A 15,391-nucleotide genomic window follows, 5' to 3' on the forward strand; every position below is an offset into this window, starting at 1 on the left:
GTAATCTTGGCATTTGTGAGAGGCTGCCGCCATTGTCTGGAACTCACTTGTGCCCGGAATATTCTGTAGAAGTAAAAGCTTCGAAGCAAATGTTCATCGATCTCCAGCCTGTATTCGGATAACCAACATTCTCACTACCTGAAAGAAAAGAAACACGCGGAGGAAAAGATCATTTTCTTCAACTAACCCCCCCTCCGGGAACTACCAACCAACCAATAACCTCATACCCCTAGCTACTCATACTCCTTAGCCACTTGCTTACCTATTAGTTATCCATCCGTTAGCCATACTTTGTGCAGTTGCCGTGTTTTTCAACCTCTTTTGACAGCGCAAAAGGTTCGTGCGCATTGTTGACGCCGTACGCTAGAGCTGAAGATTTAAACAAGGGTCTGAAAACAAGACAGACAGCATAAAAGCGCTGTTGTGCTTGAGATTGGTTGCTTAAAAGCTCTCTCGCTGTGCGTCCCTGAAATGACACGCATGCTCTGACAGTTAAATGACTAGCAGCTGGAGTGGTGTTGGGGGAGGGAGGGGGGGTGGGGTGTACAATTAATTTCTGGACATTTTAATACATCGGACACTACATTGCTTAGCCTGGACTTTTAATGCTTTGACGGTGCATTAAAGCTTTCACTGTTGAACCTTTTGCCATTGAATTTAGTCAAATCAACACATCGCCACGGCACCCTGATTGAAAATCACTGCTGTAGAAAACTACAGAATCCGATCGGGGTTTAGCTGGAACCATTCAAATAGTGCCAAGAGCACTGATGCGTCCCGTTTACCTTGTCCTAATGGATTTGTTTGTGGCATTTTTGGGTTGAGAATGTTGGACGGCTTAGTGCCTTTCACTTTCTGCTGCCCAGGCCATTTATTTTGATTAGGGTATGAAATCCAGCAAAGAGCCATAGCCCGTAATAATTGACACCGTGTCCTTTGAGGTCACCAAATATACTGTACTTATCCCCCTGGTGAGGGGGCAGCATATGAAAAGACTGCAGCTTCAAGTGAACAAGTGAACAAGTGAAGGTGTATTATTGCTTTAGTTTGCAGAAAAAAAAAAACCTGTCGGGGAGGTCATAAATTATATTTCCTCTAGCCCCTCGCATGCACACATAACACGCCGTTTTGACAGGATAATTGATGTGCAATTGCCTTCAAGTAGCCTACTGTATATATTGTATCTTTTTCCTTTTTCTTGTTGGGTCTTAAGGTCAGAGTTTTATTGAGAGAGGGAAAATCCATTCTTTTGTTTCATTCAAGTCACTTTTCTGTAATGCTCTGCTTGCTCCGAAAGGCAATTTAACATTAATTAATTAATTACCAGGATAATTATAGTTTTGGAATTTTCATTTTAGTTGGTTTTGATTTTGAGTTTTTGTTTATTTTTTAAATTAGTTAGTTTTAATTAGTTCTGAGCGTTTTTCTGTTTTTAATAGTTTTTTTTTTTTTTTAAATGCTTAGTTTTAGTTAGTTTCAGTATTTGTTTTAGTTTAAAAAAAATGTGTATCACAATTAAAAAACACCAGGGTAAAATTAGAAAACTTTCTTACCTAATGTTACATTTTGGCTGATTTAAATGGAAAAGCAGGCAAGCCGAGCCATTGGAATCCAAAAGTCAAGCATGAAAAATTGACGCCTAGGAGCGACGTCGTCTGAAGGTGCTTTCTAGATTATGTCACTTCTGCGTGACACACTTTCAAACATCCTTATTTCGGTTAATATCAAAATAAATCTACTTAAAAATCACATTTAAAATCATCCCCAAAGGCTCATGCATGAAATGAATTACTAAAGACTAAAACGAAGGACATTTTCGTTATAATTATAGCATAAAATGTAGTTTCAGTAAGTTTTCATTTTTTTTTAAATAATTTTCGTTTTTATTTTGTTAACAAAATTGTTTTTTGATTTTTGTTTTGTTACCTAAAAGAACCTTATTAAGCACCCCACAAACCTTGGTAGCTAACAAACTAGCCTTGCTGTCTTAGCAACTTATCGGCCTACCAAACATAACAAGCAGCTTGCCTGGTTACCGACTGACCTCCATGCGTACCAGGTTACACCGACTGACCGCACTGCCACAGCGCCACACCAACCTAACTAGCCTAACTACCCTAGATAGCCCAGGTTTAGGACAACAAAGCATGGTTGCCTTATCCACTTTCCCATAGAGGAACTAATGGATTAATTCTAGCTTTCTCAGCACTCCGGCAAAAATGTAGCGACCTTTTCCCACTCCTAATCCTTAATGTTCGCTCCATCGAGGATCCCCGTACGGATCATCATCACCCTCATCATCACTTGGCTGCGAGGCGCGCCGCCCGTCTCTCCGCGGCGCAGCTGCCTTCACCGACGCGATGGCACGAGGCCCTCGGGTGGCGCTGCTCGCACAGCCGTAGCCGTCCATTTCAGACGCTCCACTTGTTCGCCGCGTCGCCTCCAGCTCAAGTCGAGCCCGGAAGAGTTGGCAGCGGGCGCAATGTCTGTTTGCTCAGCTGCTTCACTGCTCAACTTTAAGATTAGTCTTGCTGGCTGTGACAGCCAATGGGTAAAAATGGTACGAGGGTAGGCAATCACAACATTACAGTCTTCTGTGTCGACTCATTCCAGTCCAAACCTGGCAGGGTCATTGAAAGAAGTGAGGGAGAAATGAGGTAAACATGAAGGAATGAGCAGTTGGGCTGGAAAATGGCAAGCGTGTAATGTTTGGACTGGCGGCTCTCATTGGAAAAACGACACATTGGAGTGTCTTCATTAGAAGTCGGGGGTGCAATGTAAAAAAACTTGCTGTATTTTGGTCATTCCAGATTGTGCTACAAATTTTGTTGGATTACTGCAAAACTTGAAGCTAATATTGCTAGCGCAGTAATTCCCAGCCACTGTGCCATGAGATTTTTTTTAGTTATCCAGTAAATTACTTTTCACTTAAATGGTCTGAAAATTCATTCCTAATAATGATTTTTTTTCGGAATACGGAATTTCTGATTGTGTGCACCCTAATATTTTTCTGAAGTAAAACATACCTTAGCTCAATTAAGAGTGGAAAAGACCGCTGGACAGATAGGTGACGTTAAATTGCAAAACATTTGAGCAAGGCGGTCAAGTTTTGAAGCCTGAAGGACAGAATCGAGTGAAACCCCAGTGCATAACACAGACATTTTTTTTAATAGAATTCATTTATAACAAATGTGACTTTTTGATTTCTCATACAGACTTCTTTCCCCACCAATGTGACCTAAGTAAGAAAATAAGAAGCACTCCTTTCATTCAGAAAAAAAACAAAACAATTTACACTTACAACTAATCAGAGGTAATTGTATGAACTTTTTTAACAAGCTGTTTTTTTCTTTCTTTTTTTCTACAATTTCATGACTTCATTTTCAGTCTATGCATCCAGACGAGAGATAGATAGAGAGAGCAGAGGAACACAACGTTTATTTCTGTTAATGACACTCCAAGCTGAACATGTGACCTTGGGGCGGGGCGGCAGAATTTTTCCGGAGTCATTGCTGGAGTAACCGCAACAACAGAATTGATGCTCTTTTTTCAATTTGTTTTCCACAACTTTTTTTTTTTGGTCTTTTTTTTTTTTTTAATAGTTGATACCTTTTTGTGTTATTTACATACACACAAAGTGAACGTTGAAGGAGACTTTTTTTTTTTTTTTTCATAATGGGTTCAAGTAATATATTATTGGGTTTAGAATCAATAGGGCAGTGCATAGTACAAAGATAGAGAAAGTGCAAATCTTCCTTACCGGGCCGACTTGGGCCATCCTGCAACGTTTGACCATGCTTCTTACATAAAAAGAAAAACATTTTAGCCACTACATAATAACAGTACTATTATATCTGGAAATAAACAAAAAAAGATAACATAATAGCTTGTGTTTCGAAGGGGAAGAAAGACCTGGAATGCACATCCATGAAGCTATCACAGAAAGCAAATGGTGGCGTGTGTATATGAAATTTCGGATGAAAAAAGGGTTAATATGCATTGTTGAATTTTGTTTCGTCAAGGCTGTCCACCCGTTTTGCTCTATTCAAAAAAATCTGGTCGGAAATTCTGAAATTTAAGCAAGCTGTATTTTTATTTTTTTTTTACATAAAAAAATACATAAAAAATGTATGTAGCACCATTCACGACGTGGAATAATTTGACCAGCCGAATGTCCATCATGTTTGTGTTGAGTGTGCACGAAATTTCACTCATAACAGGGTAATTAATTTTTTTAATTACTTTTTTTTTTTGTCAAGATCATTCAGGCCTGATGATGCATGTGGACGTGTGGGATTTCCAGATGTGTTTTGGGTGATCTCCACAAATTTGAATGAATGGTAGGTAGCATCAACCCTGTCCTTATCCTGCTCAAAGCTTAATTTTCCTACTTTCCCTCCAGGTCCGTGAACTAGTCGCACCCACCCAGCCACGGTAAGGCCACTGAAAATGACAAAAATGAGCTTAAAAATGTTGTTTGCATATATAATCTCATGTGACATAGTGAATACTACTGTAAATAAACACACATATATATATATATATATATATATATATTTATATATTGACATATATGCTGAATACTCAAACAATACACTGAAATGGTATAAAAACAGGCATAAATATAAGGCACTCTAAATGCAAAATGAGAAAAGGAACACTCAAGAAAGGGTTTAAATAACATACAAGACGTTTTTGTACTTTGCCCAATTGCACGGAGCGGCGAGTGACAGACAGCCGATGAACATTTCCACGTGACGCCTTCAAGGGGCGGTGTGTCGCGACTTAATAACACCATTTATTGCACAAGAAAAGATGCACTGAATCAGAATCGTGTCCTACTGATGTGCATTCCAGTGAAACATCATTTTCCCCAACATTCCGAAACCTTCCCCAACCGTAGCATTTTCTTTTAAACTCTGTTTACAATATTATTTTGTGTTTATATATTTATAGTATATGTAGATATATATCTCTGATCCAATTCATCCCTCCCATCATCCTGACATGGAAGAACGAAGATAATTGATAGCAGCGACTTCATACTTTGCTCATCCCTGTTGATTCCACAAAGCCCCAGATTTTCCGATGAGTGGTGTATGCGACAAAAGCAACGGGAAACAATCAAGGCCAATGGGTAAGACTGGCTCTGAGCCTTTTTTTTTTTTTGAAGTCAATTAATGTGCTACAAACCAAAAATGTAAATCCTGCACAAATAGCCTGAAGAGGGAAAACATGTATGTCGGTCAATATGCTTCTTCCAGAGTGTAAAAAAATGAAATTTACACATTTTCAAAAGAAATCACATCAGCTGTATAATAAAGTACTAAAAAACTAAATTAATCATTTGATTTATTCCATAGATCTTTTTTTTGTATATCCCCTCGCAAACTTTTGATGATGAAGATTGAGACAGGAGGAGGGTGGGTTGGGGGGGGTGGGGGGTGTACGTCAACGTCGTCAGGGTCCGTTCGAGCATTGTCTGAGATTTCCCGATGGGTGTGATTGTGATAGTTTTCTTTACAATGTGCGTCAAGTTCCCCACGCTCCTCTGAAGGCTCTCGCAACGCGTTCGCCCGGATCCAGTCACATTTTGTGCCGGGTTCGTTCGCTCCCAAATCAAATCCTTGAAGCCCAAAAAAATCCACCAAGGTGCTTCAATGGTCCGGATTCCATCATGTGGTGACAAGGCCAGTTTAAACTCGGGTTGGGAAAATACTTGGTCCTCCGGGAAATCTGTTTTTTTGTTGTTGTTTTTTTTTTACGGGTTCATGTCGCACATCCAACACTTAATGAGTTGTTTGCAAGGAGTTTGTACGGTCTCAAGCAGTAATTTATGGCTCAGAAGAGAGGCGCAACTGGGTTTTTCTTTCCTTTCCGCGTTTCCCTCCGATGCTGAGTCCTTTACGTTGCATAGTGATCAAAGCTTCCCAGATACTCTAATCCAGCCCTGTAGCAGAACTGGTATTGATCCTGGAAAAACACAAACAAATCGTTTTCGGAAATGATGGCTAAATTGCAGACGGTGACATTCCGTGTTGATGATGGGCATGCTTGGGAAGACTGAACATTTCAGTTCCGTCAAAAGCTTTACCAAACTGTACCACTTGTTGATTTGAGCGATGTGATGGTTTGAAAGCATGCGAGGGGTCTTTGGCATCACAGTCATGCTTTACTTTCGGGCAGTGGTTTTTAACCTGGGTTCGATCGAACCCCAGGGGTTTGGTGAGTCACTCTCACGGCCTCGGTGAAGGTCAAGACACATCTGACTCAAATGATTTGTGATGATAGGCCCCGCCCCGCTTGGCCATCATTGGCTGCAGGGGATCAGACTACATTATTTGGCCTAAATGTGCTGCAGAGAATTTGGTGCTCTCAGAAGTCGACTTGTGCGGATGTTGTGTTGGTACGTTGTGTGATTTATTTGTTACTGTAGTTGGTGCTAACTATGTTGCGCAAACAAGAAAGCGGTCACGTATGTATGATGCAATATGAACAACTGCTTTAGAGGATACTGGGACATTTCATTCCCATGTGCCATTAACAAATGATGTGATCTTCCTATGCTATCCTTGCATTTGGATATTGACTGCGGCGGCAAAGTACCTAAAGACTGTGGAACGTACAAAGGCATCAGGATACGTTACTAAATGTCCTTCTTCCTTCTTTACATGGCTGACAATTCCACCTACAAACCTTACCATGCTCAATAGTGTCAGAGATTGAATGCATGCGCAGGTCTACGACAAAGCGACAAAAGGGCTCCCCTCGTACCTCTGTCTGCACCATGGCTGGTCTCTGCGTCCGCAACATCTTCACGGTCTGAAAGATGTCCACGACGCCCTCGTATCTCATTCGCTCCAAGGCAATGCTGAGGGTGATGAAGACGCCGGTCCGACCGACGCCAGCGCTGAGCACGGGGGAGAGAGAGACGGAGAAAACCATTTCCTGGTTGCCGCAACTTAAACGGCCGGTTCATGCCGTCTACGAATGACTCGTTTCCTTTGTCTTTAAAAATGAGGTTGACCTAGCGTGCGACTTCCACTTACCTACAGTGGACTGAGATGGGCCCATCTTGGCCGAACTGCTCTTTCGTTTTATGTACTTGGCCAATGAAATCGATGAAGCCCTCGCCGGATTTTGGCACTCCTTGCTCGGGCCAGTCTGTGAACTGGAACTGTCGCACGGTTCGCGACTGCCCGTCCTGCCGAGGAGAACACGTTTGCACACAGGAGCAGATGTCTCATTAATGGTGCCTGTCGTTGCACGTGTCAAACGCCAAAGATGGTAATTCGTTTGATGTTAAGCTGCCAGTGTATGACTTAGTGATATTGTATCCGTTTGATAAGGATAGCAATCCCATTGAGGACCCAGTATAACACGCCGTACAAAGAAGGGAGCCTGCGCCATTTATCTGTGTAAGCCTTTGATGGAATTAGAAAGTCTGGCTGCATTGAGCTGCTCCCCATATTTATGCTTAAAAGACTCTTAGTTTGGGATAAACACGCGCTTGACACTATGACAACGTCTGCTTACCCTGGCATCTGTCACTTTGAACTCCCGAAGGATGTACTGCGGCATGTTGTACTCGGCCATGGGGTCCACCACAAAGTACTGGTATCTGGCTGACCTCTCTGCGGGCCAATATTGGTGGCATTTTTCCTAAGAGGGACAAGCACAGTGATCCAAAACTGGCCTGCGGTGTCCACTCGCGGGTCATTTTTTTTTGTAAGCATACCCTGCCCATTTCTCTGAGCTTGGTTAGCATAACGACAATAGTGGAGTTGTGCTCCCAGAGCATCCTCCAGAAGTCCTCTGTAGTTTCTGCCAGTGGTCCCTGTGTGGCGATGTAGGCCTTCTGTTGCCTGGGAGGGAAACGGCAAATTAGCGTCTCTTCTGGTAGCTGGCAGACAAACGCGATGGCGGCGTGCTCACCTGTAGCCATCAATGAAACTCGCATTGATGTAGTCGGATCCCTCCACTCCTCGGATGGGCTGGAGACACACGCGCGTGGACTCGTATGGCATGATGTTTACAAGGCGGTTCTTGAACTTGTTGCAGGTGAGATTGGCACTGATGAATCGCGACGTGTGAGCTTTCGTGTTGGCTAGACGCTACGTTTGAACACAGAGGAACGAAAAGAGATGCTGAAATGATGAGATCCAACAGAAAATATTGCTCAAGCCCTTTTTGGCAGATATGTGGTGGGAAAACCCTACATAAGCACCAAGATGGGGAATCTAAGGAAAACCACAAAGGGGCAAAATTCCTCAGCTGTGTTATATAAACAAGACTAGAAATGACAGAACAGTCTGCACCACAAGTACCACAAAGAATTAATAGGCTCCAAAAGAAGTCACTTGGAGCATTAAGTCTTCGCCCCTTCACCGGAGCAACCAACCTTGAACTCAAGTTCCATGCCGGTGACATTCTCTCCGGCCTCTATCTGCGTCAGTTTCTGGATGTAAGCGTAGAGGTTCCGGGCGGGCACTTCGGTGGTGCCGCAGTTGACGGCCTCCTGCAGCGCATCGTGGATGAAGACATACTGGTCTTCGGTCTGCACCATGTAGTTGCGCTGGGCACGCATTAGCGTCACGTGCCCGTAGATGTCCACCGTCTTCTCGTGCTTGATTCGCTCTAGCATGGCGTCGATCACGATGAAGCAACCCGTGCGACCCACGCCGGCGCTATCAAGGGGGGGGCAAGAAGAGAAAGTTACCTTCAAGTTGTCTTTCCTTGCCAAGGACTGACCTTGTTGGCGGTACTAAACCTGACCAGTTTCCTTTGCTAATTCACAGAACCCTGGCACTTTTTACTTTGAATTCAGAAAGCAATGTGTTCTTGTATCCCCCATCTCCATGCAACTTGAGGAAGTGGTCTTTTAGTTTTGCGAGATAGCTAGATCATGCAGATAAGATGCTGACTCCCATCTGCACATTTTTTTTATAAAGCACTTTCAAACAACCACCGTGGAACCCAGGAACAGCAGATACGATGAAAACAGCAGATACGATGAAAACAGCAGTGGCCCCAGAATTGAACCCTGTGGAACACCATATATTCCATTATACATGCAAATTCACATTGCACATATTCGTCCGTTCGATCGAACCCGGGTTAAGAACCACTCGGCCAATTGGATCTGAGTGTAATTAAAGTTGAAGCGGCACAGAGTGGAGATCGGGATTTGGCAGCAACCTTGTACCAGCGGGACTGTTTCTGGCTCTGCTGCGGTTCTCCGTACACCACCTGTGCTTTCCGACCCATCGGTCCCGCTGCAGTTCTCAAGACTTGCATTTCAAAGAGGTGACGGTAAATCCTGTTTGTCAACTTTGAAGCCCACGCACTCCAAAGCAAATAGGTCATTCGATCCATTAGGCTGACATGCCTGTGAGGTGGAAGCCTTGATCTTGTGCCTCTGCCTTGTGATGGCACATTTGTTTTTCATTTGCTCAAGAGAGAAAAGAGAAAAAAGGAGAGCGCCAACTCGGGAGGGAGTAAAGTTGGACGCCAGGGGCCAAGTCTGCCTAATGTGCCATGCAGTGAATGGAATAAAGACACGTACGGGAGTCATTGGCTTTAACAAATGATCTGATGATCACTGGAAAAAAAAAGGCTGACTGCGGCTGAACTTTTTTACGTTATATGACATTTTGTCCCGGTGACAATTCTTCAACCCTTTAGGGCGCAAAAGAATCAGCCGACAATGAAATGCGAAAATATTCACAAGTGCAAAGCACCTCCGGGTGGGATGCGGGACCCTCAGCCGACTCCTTGCGATTGGAAACGGCGCAGACCGAGACCCGGTAGACTGATGACCTGACATCCAATGCGTGACAGAGTGGCTGAGATGAAGGAAGATGAGGGATGTGGGCGGGAGGTGAGACGGGGGACACGCTGTCAGTTAGCGTTGCGTCAAGACGGAGGCGCGGCATACATTAGGCAAATGCGCTGTTGAACATAAGAGCGGGGAATGCTGGGAACACGCGCAATATTATTTTCATTGACAAGTGCAGAAAAGGCATCAGCGGATTTGGCAGTCGGCGGGGAGCTGGCAAACCGGCTGCACTAATGACCTGACACTGACTTCTCAGCCAGTCAGACCAGCTGCTTTGGACGTTGACACACATTAAGTGTCAGACTAATGTGCTTTCCAGAAGTTGAGGGAATGTGTGTGTGTGTGGGGGGGGAGGGGGAGTCTGTAAAATACAGCTGCACTGAGCCGCGAGAAGATAAAGGATGCAGAGCAGCCAAAGCAATTACATATGTATTGTTACCAAATCTCTTGCTGTCAGCTAACGTGCCAAACAGACCGACACGCACACACCGAGCATACCAGGGTGAGCTGACTTACTGACTGTTGGAAAAACTTGAACGCAATTCATTCCAAGAGTCTGTTTGACTCCCTCCCCCGCCCCAAGTGTCTCATAAAATGTAACATTACTGCATGCATACTTTTTAACTCGGGCCGACCGATATGGATTTTTGAGACTGATGGCAATTTTGGGCAGAAAAAAATGATAACCTTTAAAAAATAAATATAGAATGCATTATCATTCTTTTCTCTCAATACATTTCAAAGGGTGTCAATGCTATTCAGATTTCTTTTGCTATTTGTGGGTTGCAACTGTAAACACGCGTGTGTGTGTATATATATATATATATATATATATATATATATATATATATACAGTTCCCAGAAATGCACAATGGATTTAATTAAATACGTTATAAGGACATTAATCCTCGTCATATGTGTTTGAATGTGTGATATTTAACACATTTATGTTGTACTATATTTTTACTTTATTATTTTATTTTTTCTTTTTTTAACAAAACTGTGACTTTAGATTGTGACTGACAAATTTCATTATAAGGAGACAATGTTAATGTATTGGATATATGTGCAATAAATAATGAAACTATTGTTACCCGTGTGCAAATGCTGGAAACGGCTCAAGTACATAAAGGTTAAAACAATCGGCAAAATCAGCCATTTTGCTGATTATTTTGGCCGATGTTTGAAGGGCCATAGTTGGGTGATTTAATAGGCCGGCCGATTAATCGATCAATCAGGTTCTAATTTCAACCATCTATGGTCGTTTTTCTTTCTATTTTCATGTTTTAAGGTGAGGTGCCAAATTCCATTGGAACAATGAAAAATAGCGTTGTTCATATTTGGTGCAAATTTGGGAGCAATCAGCACATTTAAAGTATTACCATTCGTTTCCTCAGCCTATCAAAAACTGTCAAATAAATGTTACATTACATCCTTAATTATGTTTAACAGTATGTAGCCTTTGAAAACGGCTTCTATTTGCGCACTGAATCAACCACCCGAGGGACTGAAATGTGTTGATTCCGTCTTCATTTGAGCTTGTTTTGCAGCTTGGGCTTGATAGAAACCAAAAAGCTTTCTTCTTGTTAACTCCAGAGACGTGCACACAACACTACATTGCTAGTATTTGCAGGCTTTTAAATTAAAAATAGATCTCTTTAAAATTACATTCAAACATCAAGCATGGACGGATGGGATCTATTTGGGGGGGGGGGGGGGATCTGATAGGGAGCCAGTGGAATTAAAAGCTCCCATCGGCATTAAGTCGCACATTCTGTTCCACTGTGGAAAGTTAACACGTTCAATCGGAAGCAAGCGCAGCTAATTAACCACCAAATGTGTTACTTGGAAATCTGCGCTAAGCCTCGTTCCCTTTTTTTTTGTCACTTTCTGACACCAGTTTCTATCCGTGGCGTGTACTTTCTCTTCTTCTGATAACGTTTCGGCTTGAGAGGAGACACAAAACGCCCTTTGTGCCGCCCTGCTTGGAGTCCGGATTCTGATGGAGTCGGCTTGAGAGTGGATTGTTTAGGATGTGAGAACCCGAAGGGGATAAGGCAGACACTTGTGGGCCCGATGATGTGCGACATGTTTGCAGCGTAGCGACAGATCTGCGCTAACTTGCTATTCACAAATGGAACTATTTGGCTCCCTCTTGTGGCATCTGAAAGAATCACTACTTCAGTGCAATTCAGTTGTATTTAGCTTCCTTTGCATTTAATATCTTATAATAATAACTGTTTGTTATTAAACTTTTATTTGGGGCAGCGATTCTTAACCCCTGGGGTTTGGCAGAGGTCAATCAAGACACACACCCGACTCGTATAACAAACATATGGTGTTCCACAGGGTTCAATTGTGGGGCCTCTGCTGTTTTCAATGTATTTGAGAAAATGCCTTCGGTTGTTTTAAAGTGCTCTATAAAAAATAGAGTTGAGTTGAGTGATGGGAGTCCAGATTAAGAACCACTTAAAACAGTGGTCCCCAACCCTGGTCCTCAGGGACCGGTATCCTGTCTGTTTTCCATGTCTCCCACAGCCAACACAGGTGGAGATCGTTATCAGCCTTCTCCAGAGATTGCTGATTAGCTGATGATATGAATCACCTGTGTTGGCTGTGGGAGGCATGGAAAACAGGCTGGATACCGGTCCCTGAGGACCAGGGTTGGGGACCTCTGACTTAAAACGCTGGTTTAAGATGTTAAAAGCTGACTGTTGGCCAGTCCAGGGTGTCAGCAGGGGGAATGCTAATAAAGACAATGGCTATAGAAAACGACTGGAAGTGATGCTAAAAATGAGCGTGTGTGTGTGTCACTTAACACACAATGAGATTCTGGGTTCATCCACCTACCATTAAAGTGATTTTGGAAGCTTTTATTTGCTAATGAGTTCATCCATTAAAATGATTAAAAACCTTCGTACATTGTCATACGTATTCATAGATTCATTCCAGCAAACTGAGAGGGGAAAAAAAAAAATCAATTTCATGCTTGAGGTTATTTTTGTCATTTGCACAGAATTTGCTACCTGCAGTGCACCACCATGGGCCCGGCGTCTGGAGGGTTGCACGCCTTTACCCGTCTCAAGAAGGCCAGGAACGGCGTGGGGTGTTCCGGCACCCCGTGGTCCGGCCAGGCCGTGAACTGGAACTGCCGGACCTCCCGCTTCTCGCTGGAGCCGTTCTACGTAAGGAAGAGCACACGTGGTGACGAGAGGCCGATCCTCAACGATGGCAGGAGGAGGAATGCGGCGCGCTTACTTTAAAAAGTGCAAATGTCCTGACGCAGTATGTGGCCAACTCCACCGTGTCCAACAGAGTCACTTGAATGAGGCCGTACGTCTCTGTTGCTCTGGTGGGCCAGTACTGGTCACACTTTACCTGCCATAAAAGCTACATTAGAGCACAGTCTATGGAAGTGGAATTCGACCTCCCCCAAGGTCGGGCAAGCCTTACCCTGGATCGCTCCTCCAGCTTGGTCATCATGACGACGATGGCGCTCCTCTGCTCCCAGATCATTCGCCAGAATTCCCCAAACGTCTCGGGCAGCGAGCCTTGCGTGGCGATGTATGCGTTCTGCTTCCTGTAGCCGTCCACGTAGTTGGCGTTGATGTAGTCGCTTCCCGGGATGCCTGGATGGAAGGTGGAGCGGGACCGATGTTGAGGTTTTTAATGATCAAGCAAAACAGGGACGTTTGTTGGAGTTCAATATGGAACATTCATTTATATAATGTACAGTTGTAAAAAAATTTAAAAAAAAAAACATTGGAGTATTATTATGCAAAATAACAGTTCAATATAAAAACAAAAGACTGACGATCCTTTGCTTCATATGGACCTAGAAGAAAAAAATTGCAATGAGGTTTATGCAAATGAAGACCCGGATATTGCATATGATACATTCCTGCCAATTGTAATGTCATTATATGAGAATCATTGCCCACTGAAAGAACGTCATTATGCAACATTTTGAAAAACAATGGATTACAAGAGGGATAAATGATGCATGTAAAAACGGTTCAAATTAATTTTATACCCAAAACATTTCATAGTAGATAAACATATTAATGAAACAATGTAGACCTATTGCTAATGAATTTAATAACTCTTTTTTTCCATTTTGGTTATAAGTTAGCAAAAGGAATCCCTGAGCCAGAAAAAAAAATAGATCAGTATTAAAGAAAATGTATCCACTACGTTCATTAATTCAGTAAATGATAATGAAATACTATATTATAAAGACTTAAAAAAAAAATCCACTGATTGCTTTGAAGTTGACATGGTATTAGTAAAACGGATGATCGCAAATCTAAAGTATATCCATTCACATATCTTTGTAACCTTTCTTTTCAAACTGGTGTTTCCTCCTCAAAAATGAAAACGGCTTAAGTGGCTTGTAATCTGTAATGGCATTTGTGCGAGAGATCTCTACTGGCATACATCAAGAATTTGCTTGAACCTCAAGCATTTGTAATAAGTCCTATATTATTCATATGATATATGCAGTGTTTCTAAAATATTTAAATAGGTTTTATTTGCTGGTGGTTCTACTCTCTACTGTGCTGGCAAAAACCTTGAACAACTTTTTAAACTTAAAGTGCTGGCTAAATACAGTATATGAACCAAGTGTAAAAGAAAGTAAATAATATACATTTTTGTTGGATTGGGTGGAAATTTTTCATGTAGCAAACTTGTTTTTGTTTTTAAAAACTTTTTGCCTGTAAAACTCTGTATTTACTTTTTTTTTTTTTAAACTGCAACTGTTCAAATAAGTCAATTAAATAAATCGAATCCTTATTAAATATTTTACAATTGCTGGTAGAACAAAACCATTAAAAAATACCCTAAAATACTTAAAAAAGGATGAAAATAACTTGTTGGTTTCCCTCTCGTGATTTATCATGATACCATTTTCTGTGGGATTTTAACTAATTTTATCTGCAAAATATCTAATATACCTTTTCATTCAACGTCAATCTAAGATATGCAGGTGCACCTAATGTTGCATCCGGAAATCTACATTGGGGCGGTGGGGGAATTAAAATAAGAAAAAAAGTGGCAAAATTACTGTGCAGGAAAACAAGCCTCCCTTCCTCTGCTTTTTTTTTTTTTTTTTTTTTAAATGAAAGGCACAGTTTTTTTTTTCCTTTTCTAATCCAGCGCAAAGCGACAGAGCTGACAGCCAGTCAATGCTTCAGGACTGGCAGTTTCGGGGCTCGGCGCACACATGCTCCACCAAGATAAGTCTCATCTGCATGGACGCCACGTCTCAGAGAACCTTCCATCCTCCCTCTCCCTTCCCCCCCCCCTCTCTCTCTCCAGCCCCTCCTCCTCCCCTTCTCCATTCCGGGCTTTCTTTCCTCCCAGGTAACTTTTAGTGGATGTACAAAAAGCATCTTTGCATTATGTTGCAGCTTCCCCACCTGCCTTTGCTGTCCAAACATATGCAGTGACGGACAAGGGATAAGACACAATTAAGCCCACTGTAATTTCCAATAGAAAAGAAAAGACATCATTTTTTTTTGCTTAATGCCAGTGAATAGATGTTTATTTATG

General features: G+C 42.4%; 1 protein-coding gene across 6 annotated transcripts in view; it reads right to left on the minus strand.

The window, feature by feature from the left end:
• Positions 1–3,145: 3,145 nt before the first annotated feature.
• ptprda (protein tyrosine phosphatase receptor type Da) overlaps positions 3,146–15,391 on the minus strand; it is a 254,753-nt gene continuing 242,507 nt past the window's right edge. For all 6 annotated transcript variants that reach the window (XM_077544513.1, XM_077544514.1, XM_077544512.1 and 3 more), the window contains 10 exons: positions 13,292–13,467; positions 13,097–13,216; positions 12,865–13,019; positions 8,402–8,687; positions 7,936–8,114; positions 7,739–7,865; positions 7,537–7,662; positions 7,050–7,204; positions 6,775–6,910; positions 3,146–5,973 (listed from right to left, as the gene is read on the minus strand). In XM_077544513.1, the coding sequence (XP_077400639.1) occupies positions 5,905–5,973; positions 6,775–6,910; positions 7,050–7,204; positions 7,537–7,662; positions 7,739–7,865; positions 7,936–8,114; positions 8,402–8,687; positions 12,865–13,019; positions 13,097–13,216; positions 13,292–13,467 (1,529 nt within the window). In that variant the 3' untranslated portion in view covers positions 3,146–5,904. The remainder of the gene's footprint in view (positions 5,974–6,774; positions 6,911–7,049; positions 7,205–7,536; positions 7,663–7,738; positions 7,866–7,935; positions 8,115–8,401; positions 8,688–12,864; positions 13,020–13,096; positions 13,217–13,291; positions 13,468–15,391) is intronic.

The sequence above is a fragment of the Vanacampus margaritifer genome, chromosome 15, assembly GCF_051991255.1.
Source record: "Vanacampus margaritifer isolate UIUO_Vmar chromosome 15, RoL_Vmar_1.0, whole genome shotgun sequence".
In the NCBI taxonomy this organism is placed as follows: Eukaryota; Metazoa; Chordata; class Actinopteri; order Syngnathiformes; family Syngnathidae; genus Vanacampus; species Vanacampus margaritifer.